Genomic DNA, 16,698 nt, shown 5'->3' with positions numbered 1-16,698 from the left:
ATGGTTATTAATAACTACAATGCTGTCCAAATGGTTATAGGGATAACCAATAAACATTTGAAGTCAAAGGGTAGCAGGGGTGTAAATACTTGGAAAACCTATTTACTTCTTAAATACTGTGCAAATTACATATAAAACAATTAAATCACTAAAATGTCCTTATGAAATGATTAATTTACAGTGCAACCCTTTTATCACCACTTTCTGTTTAGCACCCAAAAAACTCAATAGAGCTTCACTCCAATCCACAACACTACATAAAAACAAAATACCGCAGATGCTGGAAATCTGAAGCAAAAATAGAAAATGCTGGAAACGTTCAGGAGATTAGGCATCATCTGTGGAGAGAAATACAGTTAACTTTTCAGGTCAATTCTGATGGAAGGTAATGAAGCTGAAAAGTTAACTCTGTTTCTCTCTCCACAGATGATTGCCTGACCTGCTGAGTATTTCCAACATTTTCTGTTTTATTTCACTCCAATCTAGTTCGCAATGATGCATAAACAAGATGCTAATCTAACATCTTTCTGGCCGAACTAAATAAGGCCTTTTCTAATTAAAATGGTACTACATGCTTCCAAGCCAATCATTTTCACAACATTGAATGTGCTTCAACTTAAGAATGTCCTGAATTTACCACATTAACGATGCCCTTCAAAGTATAACTTAAGTGAAATGACTGATCTCTAATCACAACTGCAGTAACACCTCCAAAAGATCCTGTAATACTAATAGCTCATTAGAAAAATAATCTGTGTCCTTAGTTAAAGATCAGGACTAAATTTTCAGTGCAGCCCAGATCTAAAGAAACAGTCAAAAGCAGAGAAAGACCTTTCAAATAGACCGAAGAAGTTCTTTTAAAAAAAATTAAAATATTATATAGCCCTAAAAAGAGTGTTAATGACAACTCATTCCAAATATAAGTGGCATCCTGCAGCCTATAACAGTGGTTGAGTAATGTTCAACTTCTGAAAAAAAAATTGTTTTCCATCCACTTATAGACATATTTGGTTCCACACCTTATAATCGCTTTTGTGGCTGCAACAATATAAACAAACACTTTCAAGCAACAAAAGGGAAAGGTATAAACTAATTTATAAGTTTCTATAGACATGCTGACATTTAACTTCCCACATCACTACAAGGATGGATGGGGCTGCCATAAACAATTGCTAGACAACATTTTTCTTCCTATCTATCGCTCCCTCCATCTATTTTTGAAGGCAACAAGTTGTGTCAGATATATATATATATATATATAGTTCCATGAGAAGCAGCAGTTCTCGGAGCATACCCACATTCTTTATGCAAGGCTGAGCAGAGTGTGAGAGAAGGGGAGAGAGAACATGAAGAAACAGGAGTGAGAAAATGAGCAAAAGTGACTGAAAAAAAAGCAAGAGGAGAAGTCTTAATTACTTGGCTTTCTGGTTTTCAATTCTTTGTTGGTATTTCAACTTCAAGTGGTTACAATCAGCTGCTCATTTTTGGTGCTTTGTGTCCTATTATCAAAAAAGTAAAAGCCAGATTAAATATTTCAAGATTTACTCACCTTGCAGAATCAGCTGTGCTCAGTCCAAATATATATCGATTGGCAGCCATTAATTCTGGAGATTACAAGTGCTGGAATCAAAAGCAAAGAACGATTCCATGCCATAAATTCCTCTTGATGTGGAGGAAGTTCAAAAACATATTTCAACGTTATTAATAACAAAAATCATTAAAGGAAAGTGTACTCTGACGAAATGAAAGAATGCATTTTAGGACTTTTATTAGTGTTAACAAAAAAAAAAATCACCAATTTTTAAATACTTCATCAGTGGAGGTATTCTTAGGCTATACTGATATAAACCAAAAAGTCTAATATTTATAGTAAATTAATTACATATGTTTGCTTCTGCCATTTGAGTAACTAATGCTATAATTAAAGTTTGGCACAAAGCATGAGTTGAATTTTAAGAAAAGACTGGATGAGAGCATGGAATTTCCCCAAACCTGTCAGCAGTCTCAAGGTTACTGCTGACCCTGCACTACACAGTATTTGCACAAAAATTAGAGAGATGATGCACCACTGGAAACAAGATCAATGTAACTTCAGGTATGCACCTTGCAGGAAGTCTTGGTCTATGTTTAAGTTGTTTTTTGTTCATATTTGTAAAAACAGACCACAATCTTGTCTAGGCACTTTCATGAACAATTAAGAATGACTGAATTATAATTGCAAGTTAATAGTAATAACCATTAAATATTGAGCAGCTTTATTTGATTGAGCAAGAAATCAGGGAGGGGAATGCAGTTTTGTTGGAAGTTTGAGATGCAAAAAGGATGGCTTAAAGACTCTAATTGACTTTTGACAACTAGAGAACACTGAAAGGCAAATAGTCATCACCCAATTTTCTTAAACTAATGGACAAACAAAGCACCAAAGAACTAAAATTTGTATTCGTTTAACACTACAACTGTAGCATTGATGCAATGTAGTTTTTCCTTATTATAGCTAATGCTATAACCAAATTGAGAGAAATCTGGATCATGGACAAGAACGCCTTCACTCTGCTTCATCCCAGAGCAGTCAGTCCTACTCCAGGTTTATATTGCAGAAGTATTTTATTTTTGAACTATATTGTCTGTTCTTTGAATGTGGGCAATATGGCCAGGATAGCATTTATTGGGTATACTGAGCATAAGAGTAAACCACTGTGTAGAAGGAAGATCAGATGTAGGCCAGAAAAGATTGAAAGTTACCATCCCTGAAAACAATCCAGCAGTTTTTCATGACTATTTTCTAGTGTTAGTCCACAAGTTAACATATATATTTTGAATTCAGTTTCACAACTTGCCACCAACATTAAACTTGCAAAGCAAATGCATCCTTGGACTTTGATTCTGTACTATGGTTGTCAGCCTTGGTTCAAGGGTAGCATTTTCCAAAGTCACGTTGTGGGTCAAGTCCCATTCCAGGGACATGCTGACATTTCAGCGCAGTACTAAGGGAGTGCTGCACCAATAATGCTGTCTTTTAGACCTGACAATAAAATGAATCATCACATACTCATTCTATCAGTGCAGCAACAAAGTGAATCCACATTAGGCTACTGGAGCTCGCTCCAACATGTTGGGTCAATGAACAATTCAGTCAATTCTCCTTTAGATCAGATGAAATTTACTTTTGAGAATAGTGGGGAATTGCGAGTGGAATACTTTCCAACTTCAAGATAATGAATACAGATTATGAATTAGTTAGAACATGTGATCGAAACTACTTGCAGGTGTTAAAAAGAAAAACCACAGCCTGAATTTTAAGGGTGGTGGTTCTCAGCGAACACATCCCCGCCGACTCTGGCTGCCCCGCAGCCACTTTACGCTCAAATGGGCATTGATTGGCAGTAGACAACACTTTGCCCCTCACTCAGGAGGAAGTCTCGCCTTGGACAGCTGCCGGCCGATCGCATTGACCGGCAGCTCTCCAGCCACTGCAGGAACAGCGCTGCAGTGGCCAGAAGAGGAACTGCATGGAGCTGCCTGAGACTAATATCCGGGAAGCGGGGGCCCAGGTAAGTGTCAGGGGTCCCAGTGTGAGGAGGGTAGGGAAGGCCTGGGGGGGTTTGCGAGGGGGGCGATCGGGCTCTCGGGGAATAGGCTTGGTGGGGGGCGGGGGGGGGGGGGGGAAGAGTCTGGAGGTCACCAAGCCTTTAGTGGAGGGTGCCCAGAGTCAAGAGGGGGCTTCTGATGGAGGTGCCCCCACCCCCTCCCACCACCCCTCCACCCAAGATCTAACTCTCTTTATTTTCAGGTTTGCCCCATGGGGCTTCAATCTGCCCGCTAGCCTAAAAATTGAGGCTGGACAGGAAACGGCCCTTAAGTGGCCACTTAAGGGCTCAACTGGGGCAAGGGCAGGTTTCCTGTCCAAGGCCTTGCCCGCCCCAGCATAAAATCACTGCGAGGTCGGGGTGGGAGGGAACCTGAGGGAATCCTGTCCACGCAATTTCACACTCTGCCCCAACCTAAAAACCTGCCATGGAGGGGTGTTGTGGAGGGAAAGAGCCTAAAATTCTGGCCCACATCTTAGGTCAATTTATGAAATTACCACTCAAAAGCTAGTATTTCATAAGCAGTATTTCTGCAAGGAACATTGGAGCACTGCTTAAAAAACACAGACACACACAATCAATCTCAAGCCTTGAAAAGCAGTTACAGCTTCAATATAAAAATGTAATGTTATATTAGATTGCCCTGCTAGCAGTTGGTTTTCAATAATTAATTTTGCTTCCTTTCAAATTTTAATTTCAAAGATAATCACAGGATATCTGTAAGACCAGAACAAGCAGAAAAATTAATGGCGGAAGAAGTTGAGAAAAACAAAGTTATAATAGATGGGAAGCAAGTATAAAAGTAATAGATCATAAAAAAATGCAATCTGAATTATTTGCATAGAATGAAGTAGTACTGTAGCAGTTACGTTAACAGGAATACACAAACTGACCAATTTTCCCCAAACTAAAATAAAGCTGTCAATGTTTTTTCGCTCTGCCCCAAACCTCCGCAACTATGCATATTTATTTTTAAGGTAAGGTATCAAAGAGTTATGTTTCAATTCTTAGCAAGTTTATCACTCTGGTTACATAGGACACAGCAATTTGCTACATAAATGCCATATAAGCATCGCAACCTTTTGCTAAGAATACAGCTGAAATCTAAGAGTTTCACCAGGTTGCTAATGGGAATAAAGCTTTATAACAATGGACACTTCAGGAACTAGCAGAGTCTTGATGGTTAATCAGTTCCAGTTGCACTTGTACAATTCCGAGCAATCAGCTACTGAGTAGCAATGGTAAAAAGCTGGAAGTAGGTAACCAACCATCCTCAAGAGCAAAAGGTGTAAGATCATGGGAAAGAGAGCACCAAAAGTGCATCAAGAATTAGCCCACAGACCAAAGCCAACAGAAAACTCATTCTGGCATCTTTGATGTCATCAAGGTGTCCTGCACATTTCTCCATGCCTCACGGTCTTGTGCTTTCCTGCTTATAGCAGCCTCCCATTTTCTAACATCATCATCATCATCATTCTCTTTCTCCCTATTAGTCTACGTCCCCCTAATATTCCTTCACTCACCTCCTGCAGCAAGTTCTCATAATTTAGAGTATGGCCAATCCAACCTTGTTGACTTTTCTTGATGATATTCACTAACGATCTTTCCTCCTCCACCTTCCTGAGAACTTCTTCATTGCTCTTGTGTCCTCTCCAACTTACCCGTTCTATCCTTCTCCAGAACCTCATTTCGCAACTTTCTAGTCTTTGGGTGTCTGCTTTTCTTCAGTTCCACGTTTCAGCCCCATACAATAAGACGCTCCAAATCACAGTCTTGATAATCCTTAAGATCTCATTTTATGCTGAACAATTCTTTATGTTTTCAGAATGCATTCTTTACCATTGCTATTCTAGTTGTGATTTCTTTCTGGCTGTAACCATCTTCTGACAAGAAGATTCCCAGGTACTTAAATTGTGATTCCAGCTGTTGATCATTTATCTTGACCTTGGCTTTTCCATCATTATTTTGCCCAATTTTCATTTTTTTTTATATCAATTTTCATTCCTTCAACTTTCACCACTTCATTCATTTTATCCATTAGATCTTCTGCTGTGCAGCCACTAGGGCCTGGTCATCTGCAAATCTCACAACCTTCACCAATTGACCTTCTACTTTAGTACCTTTCTGTACTTTATCTGGGGCTTCTTTTAATCATGGCTTCTGCATTGATGTTAAAGAACAACTATGACTGTAGACAGCCTTGTCTCACCTGCACCCGATTACAAAATACTCTCCAGATTGTAGCAATGTGTTCCACGTACCGAGCTACACTCAGTCTTTTATTTCTCCAATTAATTGTCTTTGTCACTTTCAAGAGCTTTTGCCAGTTCATCCATCCTTTCCAAATCCAAAAAGCAAGTGTATACTTCTTACTGGTATTAAAAGCTTCTTTTGTTGAACATTCTCATCACTGCTATAGCCCCTCTAGTTCACAATCCTTCTGAATTGATCACAGCCAATGTAAGGGTTTGCTTTGGTTTCCAATCTATTTCCTAGGATCTTTAACAGTATCTTGAATGCATGATAATCAAAGTTTTGGAGCAATGTTCTTGATATTCACAGCAGAATTTAAGGGTAGCAAGGCAATTTGAAACCTCCGGGGTGGTCATCCCTGCCTTTTAGCGAGTCGCCCCAGGCCCAGTTAAGGGTCCCATGCTCAGAGTTATGCGCCATGGCCAATGGTGGAACCAGAAAATTTTCAGCGATGATGGCAGAAAAGCTGGAACCTCAAGGGACAACGGCTGTTTAAAGGCAGTAGATCTTTCAGGAAGAGGATTTGTATTTCCTTTAAGCACATGAGAATGGCAACAGGAAATCACCTCATCCATTCTTTTCCCTAGTCATATTGCTCAATCCTGACACAACTCAAGGTTAGAAGGCAAATGATGTAAACGACTCAAGCAAAGCACTTGGTGCAGTGTTCAGCAGGGTAGCGAATAAGGCTTCCCAGGTTGCCAATATGCAAAATCCTTACTGAAAATTGGTGAGAATGGGAGCTTGAAATGTGAGGACAGTGATGCAAAAGGGGAAGCAGGAATATGTCAGGAAAGAAATGGGAAGATACTGTCTGACAGAAGTGAGATGGAGAAATTATGATTTCAAAAAAGTGACAATAAACAGTCATTTATGCAGGTGATGAAGAGAGCCAAAGAGGCATTGCTCTCGGGTTGGATAATGAAATGGCAAAATATGTGATGAGAATTGATTAACACAGTGACAGACAGCTGAAGGTGGTGCTCCATGCTGATCCAGTGGATGTTTTTACTAAAGCAGAGTACATGCCGACATCAGTCATTTTGTACTTTTCTGGAAAAAAAAGTTCAGAAACCTGACTTGGTTGCTATGACCTGACTGGATCAAGTTTCAATGGTATAGATCCAAAGGCTTACAACAGGTTTATAGAAACACTAAAAACAGGTTAAGTTTACCAATTAAAAACATGATAAACAAAATGTAAAACAAGGGTATAAGTTAAAAAGAATGAGACAAAAAAGAGAGATTGGCAAATAAATCATGTCTTGAAGTTATTTATCTTTTAAACATTTTCTCAACTGTAAAAGCCAATGCAGACAATTCAAATAGCATTTTTGAAGTTATTAAATGTTTCTTCAGAGTTTCAATATGCAAGCTGATCCTTTTTAAATGAGCAACCCAGGAGCACCAAATTCCTAGACAATACCAATACTGTATAAATAACAGCAGCACATGGTGCTTGCTATTTACTTCAAACGCAGAACAAAAATACTTAATTTCTCCAATATCAAAATTTTAACCAAAAAAGGTTCAGAAACCTGACTAGTTTAATCCAATAAAATGTGAAAATGCTCGAACACTAAGCAGATCTGGCGTGGAGGGAGAAACAAAGTTAACGTTTCAAGTCCATGACCTTTCATCAGAATTCCAACCTGAAACATTAGCTCTGTTTCTTTCTCTACAGATACTGTCAGGCCTGCTGAAAATTTCCAGCATTTTCAATTTTTATTTCAGATTTCCAACATCTGCAGCCTTTTGCTTTTGTTCAATTAGCAAAATAACTTTGGAAAGGGGCAACACTGCTCTTGGAACAGGGGGAGGCCACTTAGCCCCTAGAGCCTGTTCTAACATTAAATGACTTTGTGGCTAATTTGCAACCTAACTCCATATACACTTCATTTGTCCCATATCCCTTAATACCTTTGGATAACAAAAGCCTATCAATCTCAGATTTAAAATGAACAATTGACCTAGCATCAACTGTCATCTGCAGAAGTTCCACACTTTCAACACTCTTTGCTTGTAGTACTTCCGAACATCAAAACTGAAAGGTCTGCCTCTAATTTTTTAGGCACAGTCCTACACTGCCCAATCAGTGGAAATAGTTTCTACCAGTGATGTTTCCCCTAATAGCCTAAAAACATTAAATCACCCCTTAACCTTCTAAATTCCAGGGAATAAAACCTCAGTTTGCGCAATCTTGCCTCATAATTTAACCCTTGGAGTACAGGTATCATTCTGGTAAATCTACGCTGTATTCCCTCCAAGGCCAATATATCCTTCCAAAGGGGTGTTGCCCAGAACTGAACACTGTACTCCAGGTATGGTATAATCAGAGCTTTGCATAGTTAAAATAACATAGGAGTTATCCCTAAGATAAAAACAAAAAGCTAAAAGCTACTGCGGATGCTGGAAATCCAAAACAAAAACAGAATTACCTGGAAAAACTCAGCAGGTCTGGCAGCATCGGCGGAGAAGAAATCAGTTAACGTTTCGAGCCTTCATGGCCCTTCGGCAGAACTGAAGCATAGTTAGGAGAAGGGAGAAATATAAACTGGTTTAAGGTGGGGGGGGGGGGGGAGGAGAGACGTTGAGGGTGTGGTGATTGTGGAGATGAGCAGATAATCAAAAGATGTCACAGACAAAAGGGTCAAAGAAGTGTTGAAGGTGGTGATATTTGTCTAAGAAAAGTGCTAAAAGCGCACTAGAGCTGTACTTTGAATATCCTGTCTTCCATTCTTAATTAGCACTTTTCTTAGACAAATATCACCACCTTCAACACCTCTTTGACCCTTTTGTCTGTGACATCTTTTGATTATCTGCTCATCTCCACAATCACAACGTCTCTCTCCCCCTACCCCGCGCGCCCCCCCGCCCCCCCCCCCCCCCCAACCTTAAACCAGTTTATATTTCTCCCTTCTCCTAACTATGCTTCAGTTCTGCCGAAGGGCCATGAAGGCTCGAAACGTTAACTGATTTCTTCTCCGCCGATGCTGCCAGACCTGCTGAGTTTTTCCAGGTAATTCTGTTTTTGTTTAGGAGTTATCCCTGGTGTTCTGGCCAATATTTATCCTTCAATCGGCATTACAAAAACAGATCATCCCATCACGAGCACATTTCTGTTAGTAGGAGCTTGCTGTGTGCAAATTGGCTGTTGCGTTTCCTACATTACAACAGTGACCACACTTCAAAAGTACTTCATTGGCTGTAAAGCACATCGGGATGCCCTGTGGTCATGAAAGGCGCTATATAAATACCATACTTTTCCCTAACCCCTTGCATTCCAGTCCTCTAGACATGAAGGCCGGCATTCCATTAACCTTTTTTTAAAAATTCTTTTTTGTACCTGTCCATGATATTTTAACATGGTACATGGGCCCCTAAGTCTCTCTGGAGCTCGGCCATTTCCAGTCCTCCACCATGCAAACATTAGTTTTTAAAGCTCCCATTTTTTTTAATGCAAACATACAGTGAAACAACTGCCATTGGAGCGATAGAGAAATGTTTGTATCACACAGTACGTTCATTTCTCAAACATGCGAAGGGTTAACAATTGTATCCTTTAATCGCGTTTTGTCAAACCAAATTCAGAGTTCCAAAATTGTAAAACCTACAATAAGTTATTCTAAATATATACACATTAGGCTTAGTTGCTGCAAAGGGTTAACAAATTCTACTGCTGTACAACTTTTAAAAAAAAAGGCATACACACATTAAACAGCGAGAGACAAAAGTTTTGATTACCATCATTTGGAAACCCCTAATGTAGTCCAAAGTGTGGAAGGAGGGGTAAAGAAGGGCAAAACAATGGAATTTTAAAAAAAATAATTAAAAACTTGGCTGGTCTCTTTAATTAAAGCGAGATGGGGAGGGGGGAGGAGGAGATGGGATAATGAGGGGGGAAGAGTTGGCGTTCACTTATCGCCTCATTTTTAGTTTTATTATTATTATTGTTTGCAAACCCCTGAGCCTGCTGGTGGGGTGATAGTTAAAGTAAAGCATGGGGGGGGGGGTGGTAAAGAAGGAGTATATACAATGTGCGGAGGGCAAAGCAGAACAGTGCAAGTTGCAGTGCAGATTGTTTTTAAATATATATATATATATATATAGATAGATGTAGGTGTAAAATGTTCTGCACAGACTCACCCAGACGGGGCATGACTGCCCCCAGGAACTGCTCGTCCTCCTGGTAGTGGTTCTCCTGCAGGGCCTCCAGCAGCTTGAGCAGGACATCCTGCGGCACTTTGCACCCCGTCCCCTTCAGCTCGGCGAAGCGGGTCAGGCGGAAATTTTTATCCAACTCGTAGTGCTCCGGATTGAACGTTTCCCTCACCGACATGGTTCGTTCACAATTCAGGTACGTCGGGCGTGCATGTAGAGGTTAATAAAAAAAAATAATTTTTAAAAAAAAAAACCCAGAAACAATAATGGCAGGGACGTGTAGGTGTATATGTGTGTGTATATATATATATGTATGTATATATATATATATATATGTTGCATATAGGTTCACTCTCAACGCTTTAAAAAAGATGTCTCTTCTGTCGCCCTCCTCCTGCTCTCCGCCGAACCTGTGGGGTGAGAGAGACATTGAGATGGTTAAGGACAGGCTCCTGTGGGCGCTACAGGGTTAAAATGCCGCTTCTTTTATATTTTGCCGGCGGCTCGGAGGATTTTTTTTTTTTGGTTAACGGTCGCGGTTTAAATTTTTTAACCCTCGATGGTTCCACTCGGTGCCTTACCTTCGATCCGCGCGCGCCTCGGCGGGCAACCCGGGCACCCACAATCCCACGCGCGGGCTGTGTGTGTGTGTGTGTGTGTTTGGGGGGGGGTGGTGGTGGGGGGTGTGTGTGTGTTGGGGGAGGGAGGTTCGTGCACGCGCGACGCGGCGGCGCGCGCTTCTCCCCCCCCCCCCCGCCCCCGCCCCCGCCCCGTGCACGCCCCAACCCACCGTCGCTTTGAGTTGGAGAGGGAAGGGAAGGGGGGAGGGGAATGTTGGTGAAGGGAGAGCTGGTGCGCACGCGCGCTAAGCCCCTCCCCCCCAATCGGCCGGCTGACTGTCTGATTGCGCGACGGTGTGTTCCCCCCCCTTTCAGCTAACTTGACTGAGGCGCAGGCGCAGTAAGTGGCAGCCGTCGACTGACTGCCGGAGTTCATGCAGGCGCACAGGCCATTGGTTGACCCCGGGGCCGGGGGGGGGGGGGGGAGGGGAGGGGAGCGCTAGACCTCGGCGGACGCGTGTGCGTGCGTGCGCGCGGTAGGCCAGCGGCAGCGGCGACCGTTGGTTGTCGGAGCGAGCCCCTGTCACGCGCCTGCTGGGTCCGTTTGCATTTCAAAAAGCAAAGCTCATTCGGCGCCCGGTCGCCGACCGGAGAGGAGGGGTAGGTGTTGTCGCTGCAATCCGTTTCCTTTCTAAATATATATATATTTTTTCCCTCCTGCTCTATTTCATCTTGATATTTGTTGGGGGAGTAGCGGGAAAAGCATGCGGCGGGCAGTAATTTTTTTTTGGGAGGCCTTGGGTGACGGTACCTTTAAATTGGCCAAATGGCGCCTTTTATTCCCGTCCCCTTTAAGAAGCCATGGCAGGGAAAAATTAAAGGGATTGGCGCAGCTCAGTGGAAAGCAACCCGCCTTTCAATAGGGCGCGATTGTAGGGCAATGGGACCGTTGCTACATCTCTCCTTTTTAATTAAAATACCATAGCTCAGATGTGGGCGCCAGGCGCCACTTTTTTTTTTACTCAACATCTCTAGATGGTGCCTGCACTCTTAAAGGGAATGTCCCTTCGTTCTTGCGGAGAAAATGGTTTATTGTCGGCCCACTATTTTTTGGACTGAAAGCTCCACTACAGTTTCTTATACCAAGGCACCCTCAAAAAAAGCTTTATAGGCTCTGTCGATAAAAGTTAGCTGATTAAACTCACTTTGTTTGAAATTTTGCTGTGTTCCAGTCTATGATGTTTTAATTGGAGCGTTGTTTGCTGACAATTGCTTCAAAATTGTTGAGAAACTGCGCAATTTCAAATGCACCTGTCAGGTTAAATGGAAAATTATGCATTGAGATTTATTGTTTGTGGTTCCCATAGTACTGCTTATTGTGTAATAAGTACCTTTAATACATAAGTAACTAAATATAAATTTGATTTGGTGATTTAATTCAGTTATTATTTCAAAGGATCACCGAAATTGCGATGAGTCAAACTCGGATGACCTGAAATTCTGGTATGTCGAAGTCGTCAACCAATCCAGCGGAATAGCAGATCTCATAGAATGATGCCCATGATAAACCGAAATTCCGCACTGCTAACTTTGGATTTGTTGAACTTGTCTAAGCTTGTCAGATGACCGTGCCGCCCAATCAGAGCGGAGTAAGACAAAATGAGTGCAAAATCATGGACTGCTGGGCAAGCCATCATTTGATCTTGCGATTTCCCTGTGAAAGGACGTGCAAAACCTGCAAGTATGGAAAAACCCGTCAGAAAGTTAAGTGTTGTTGATCGGAGAGAAGGTGAAGTTGATACAGCAAGTGGAAAACCGTGGCGCGAAGTGGAAATTGGACATCGCAAAGGAGTGGGAGATTCCACCATCGTTTGTCCACTATTATGAAACACAAGGCGAACATCTTGGAACAGTTCAACCAGCAGACATTCTATCCAGCAAGGAAGAGGATGAGAATGGCTGCCTATCCCGACATTGAAGAAATTCTGCTAACGTGGTTCAAGGCAGCCCAAGCAGAGAATGTTCCCATCTCCGGTCCAATCCTGCAGGAAAAGGGAGTTGCTCTGGCAAAGAAGCTGGGCTACATGGAGTTTACCTGCAACGACGGATGGCTGGACCATTTTGAGACCGGGCACGGCATAGTCTCCTGTGCAGTGAGAGGTGAGGGTGCGGAGGTTACAATAGCAATGACAGATGATTGGCTCCAAAGAGGTCGCGTCCACGTTCTGAATGAGCGTGCACCAAGAGACATTTTTAATCCGGATGAAACCGGACTGTTTTATTCTCTTTTGCCAGACTGCTCTTTGATATTTAAAGGTGAGACATAGAATGGTGAAAAGCAGAGCAGGGAATGCGTCACTGCTATGGTCTCTGCCAACATGGATGGCACTGAAAAGCTGCCACTACTTGTGATTGGAAAGTCCAAGTAGCCACATTGCTTTTGGAATGTCAAGACACGACCCACACAGTACGAAGCTAATAAAACCGCCTGGCTGACCTCCAGAATTTTTGAGGTGTGGATCAGGAAAGTGGATAAAACTTATCAGTGAAAGAAAAGGAAGATTGTCATCATTACAATTGCTTCACACAACCTGACATTGCTAGCCTCAAGAGTGTCAAGCTGATATTCTTGCCTCCCAAAACCACAGCCAAGCTCCAGCCAATGGATCAGAGGGTGATTAGGAACCTGAAAACTGACAGCAGCTGATCTTACAGGTTATCGAGGCCATCGATAAGAAGCAGGAGTTCAATCCAACTGTACTAGAGGCCATCTTCATGATGAAGAAGGCATCACGCAGAAGATGGTTACAGAAGCCACATTGCGAACTGCTTCCGCCACACTGGATTCAAACAGGTTACGACTGCACAAGGTGAGAAAAACGAGGAGGAGCAGGGTGAGGCCAAACAACCGATGACGAGGCACTTTTCGCTCGCCCCGCAGGAGGCCGGTATGGAAATTCCAGCAGAGACAACCATAGAAACTTGCGTGGACTTAGATGGAATTGATGGATGATGCCATCAGAGATTTAGTGCATTCTTCAACCAAGGAGTCCGAAAATGTGAACAATTTGAATAAAAACTTTTTGATCCACTTACTAGTTTTGTGTGTTTTTATTTGGCATTTGAATGTGTTGTTTTTGACATGGACCATGTGTATAGGCATATCGGGTTACATAGAGACGCACTCACATGGGAATGAAGTCTCCTCAGCTATCATGAAGCTCCACTTAACACACATTTGGGGGTTAATGCTCTAGGATTCGACATTGGGATTTTACTGTATTTGACCGATTAAGACAACGTTAATACTACACTAAGTATTTAATTCACAATTGTACATGAAAATTGTTTTCTACATTTAACTTTGTGCTGAAAGGCTTTTATATTTTACCGAGTACTTATTTACATCATGCAGTTAATAACATCCCAAGGTGCTTCACCAGAGCAATAACTATAATAACCATTTTTGTCTTTTTTTTTGTTACACAGGCTATAGAAGGAGAATAAGGAAAGATGACCATAGTGATCAGGCAGAAGTTTGGATAAGCAAAAATTTAGGTTGGAAGTTGGGAGGAGCCAGAATAGTAGTAGAATGGTCAAGTTTCAAGGTAATAATGAGATTTTAAGCAGCACTTGGACTGAGGAAAGAGGGGAAAATGGTTTGATTTAGGAGGTTAAGTGACTTACCTTGGCTCTCAGACCAGTGATGCCTCAATTTTTAAATTTGCACCTTAGTTTCAAATTCCTTACTGGTTTCGCACATCCATTTCTCTAACTTCCTCCAGACCCACAACCCTCCAAGATCCCTCTGCTGCTTCAATTCTGGCCTCTTGCATATCCCCAATTTTAATTGCTCCACCATTGGTGGCTATGCTTTCAGCTGCCTGGACCCTATACTCTGGAATTCCCTCCAGAAACCTCTCTGCCTTTCTACCTCTCTTTCTTGAATACGCCCTTCAAAACTTACCTTTTAGACCAAGTTTTTGTTCCTCTTCTTTAATATGGCCGTATGTGGCTTGACATCAATTTTGTTTGATAATGCTCCTGTGAAGACCCTTTTGAACATTTCACCATATTAAAGATGCTATACAACTGCAAGTTGTTCATATCTTGCTGACATGCTGGATGTGTTTGAAGGAAGTGGAACACTGATCAATCATGTAGTGTCCTGGGGGAGAGAGAGAGAGACTGTGCTTTTCTCAGTGAAGAAAATGGCTAAGTAGCTACCTCCCCCTTTCTGCTTTTGTGGAAGTTTACCAACACAATTCTTCAGTGCTGTGTCCTACCTAGAAACAAGGATGTTCAAAAAGGCAGAGGTAAAACACACAAATAATGGCAATCTGAAAAACTGTGCTGAAGGAGGACCATAGGTCAAACATTATCGACAGAGAAAATAGTTTAATGTTTGGATGGGATTCTTGATCAGACTGATTCTGTTTTTGAAAGATGGCTTGTTCAATGACAACTCCAAATGAACAACTAGAATTGTAATGTTTTACATGACTTTTTTACTTGGGATAAAATATAAAACGGTCAACAAATGAGAGAGGGTTGACTGTTACTTTGTCTGTCGGTCAGTATTTGAACCATGTACTGATAACCTATAAAGTGTGTAGTATAATAAATAATCTTTAAAAAGTCATCTTGAGCTCACTTGTCTTAACATATGCCTCCTTTATATAAAAATGTAGAGGTGATCTTGGATCACAAATGAATGTCTCTGTCCCCTTCCTTCAATTAACAGCAGCTGTAAGTTGGTCATTTACCCAGCTCAACAATAAATGCTGCACAACGAACAAAAAAAATACTTTCCGTTTTTCAGGAGTTGTGTTTCTGTACTATCCAAAAATACTCGGTATTCAGGGATAATATAATACTATGAAATCTTAAATAGTCAGGGAAGTGTTCAAATATTTCCTAAAATCAAAACTGGGAAAATGTTGGTGCTGATGGACGATTGGAAGCAACATTTCATTTCATTCCTTGGAATGCTACTGTCTTTGCTCTGTTTGTACATAAATATGTATGTAGAGACCTATCTGTGATCAATAATGTAGTTAAGATAATACTTTCCATCCATATATTTTTCACCTGAAAACATGTCACAGAAACTTATGTCTCAGAACTGTGACCCTCTAATTAGTGTACGCCAGATGACACTGTGATGTGTGTTCGAAAATAAATAAATGGAGCAATGCTTTCACTTGCCACTTTGCTATTTAAGTGGTAGACACACAAACGGAAAGGCTTCATTGCTTTCACTCAGCAGCGTGAACTACATTGTGAACTTTAAACAGTCACTGTTGATCACACTTAAGAGCGATTGACATCTGCAAAAATAATTTGGTGGACCGTTTCTTGGGGAGGGAGATGCAAAATTACATTACACAAGTTATTTTATGGTGCAATTTGATGTGTTTTACATGAATCCATTTTTCTTGATTTTCTCTTTGGAATTTGCTGCCTACGAGGATGATGGAAACGGAGATGATGAATGAATTCAAAAGGAAATTGGATGGTCACTTGAGGGAAATTAAACTTGCTGGAATGTTGGGATAGAGCAGGGAGTAACTGAATTGCTCCACAGAGAGATGGCATGGACTCGAAGGGCTAAATGGCAGCCTCCTGTGTCGTAATGACTCCGGCTGTATTGTAACAATCTGGGAATGGTAGCTTCAAACTACATGATGTAAATAGATACTGTTTCAAAAAATAGTGATCAATTCCTTTAATGATGCAGTACCATGTAGCAGAGTGGAACAACTATGATTCTTTACAAAAATAAAAATACCTGGAAAAAGTCGCAGGTCTGGCAGCATCTGCGGAGAGGAGCACAGTTAACATTTCGAGTCCATATGACTCTTCGACAGAACTAAGTAAAAGTAGAAAAGAGGTGAAATATAAGCTGGTTTAAGAGGTGGGGTGGGACAGGTAGAGCTAGATAGAGGGCCAGTGATAGGTGGAGATAGCCAAAAGATGTCATAGACAAAATGACAAAGAGGTGTTGAAGGTGGTGATATTATCTAAGGAATGTGCTAATTAAGGGTAGAAAGCAGGACAAGCAAGGTACAGATAGCCCTAGTGGGGGTGGGGTGGGATGAAGGGAAGGGATCGAAATAGGCTAAAAAGTAGAGATA

General features: G+C 41.5%; 1 protein-coding gene and 1 long non-coding RNA gene across 3 annotated transcripts in view; one reads left to right on the top strand and one right to left on the bottom strand.

Moving 5' to 3' along the window:
* The window catches only part of sephs1 (selenophosphate synthetase 1), a 60,266-nt gene extending 50,047 nt beyond the window's left edge, over window positions 1–10,219 (bottom strand). The window contains exon 1 of one of the 2 annotated variants that reach the window (XM_078552947.1): window positions 9,987–10,219. In XM_078552947.1, coding sequence (XP_078409073.1) covers window positions 9,987–10,179 — 193 coding nt within the window. In that variant the 5' untranslated portion in view covers window positions 10,180–10,219. The remainder of the gene's footprint in view (window positions 1–9,986) is intronic. The other variant, XM_078552946.1, reaches the window with a different exon arrangement.
* Window positions 10,220–11,081: 862 nt separating this feature from the next.
* LOC144687179 (uncharacterized) lies at window positions 11,082–15,366 on the top strand. Its single transcript, XR_013578090.1, has 2 exons — window positions 11,082–11,221; window positions 14,051–15,366. It is a non-coding gene; the product is annotated as an uncharacterized LOC144687179 (long non-coding RNA).
* The last annotated feature ends 1,332 nt before the right edge of the window (window positions 15,367–16,698 follow it).

Source organism: Cetorhinus maximus, chromosome 12 (assembly GCF_964194155.1).
Source record: "Cetorhinus maximus chromosome 12, sCetMax3.hap1.1, whole genome shotgun sequence".
NCBI classification, from domain to species: domain Eukaryota; kingdom Metazoa; phylum Chordata; class Chondrichthyes; order Lamniformes; family Cetorhinidae; genus Cetorhinus; species Cetorhinus maximus.
This window is presented reverse-complemented; position numbering and strand designations above follow the sequence as displayed.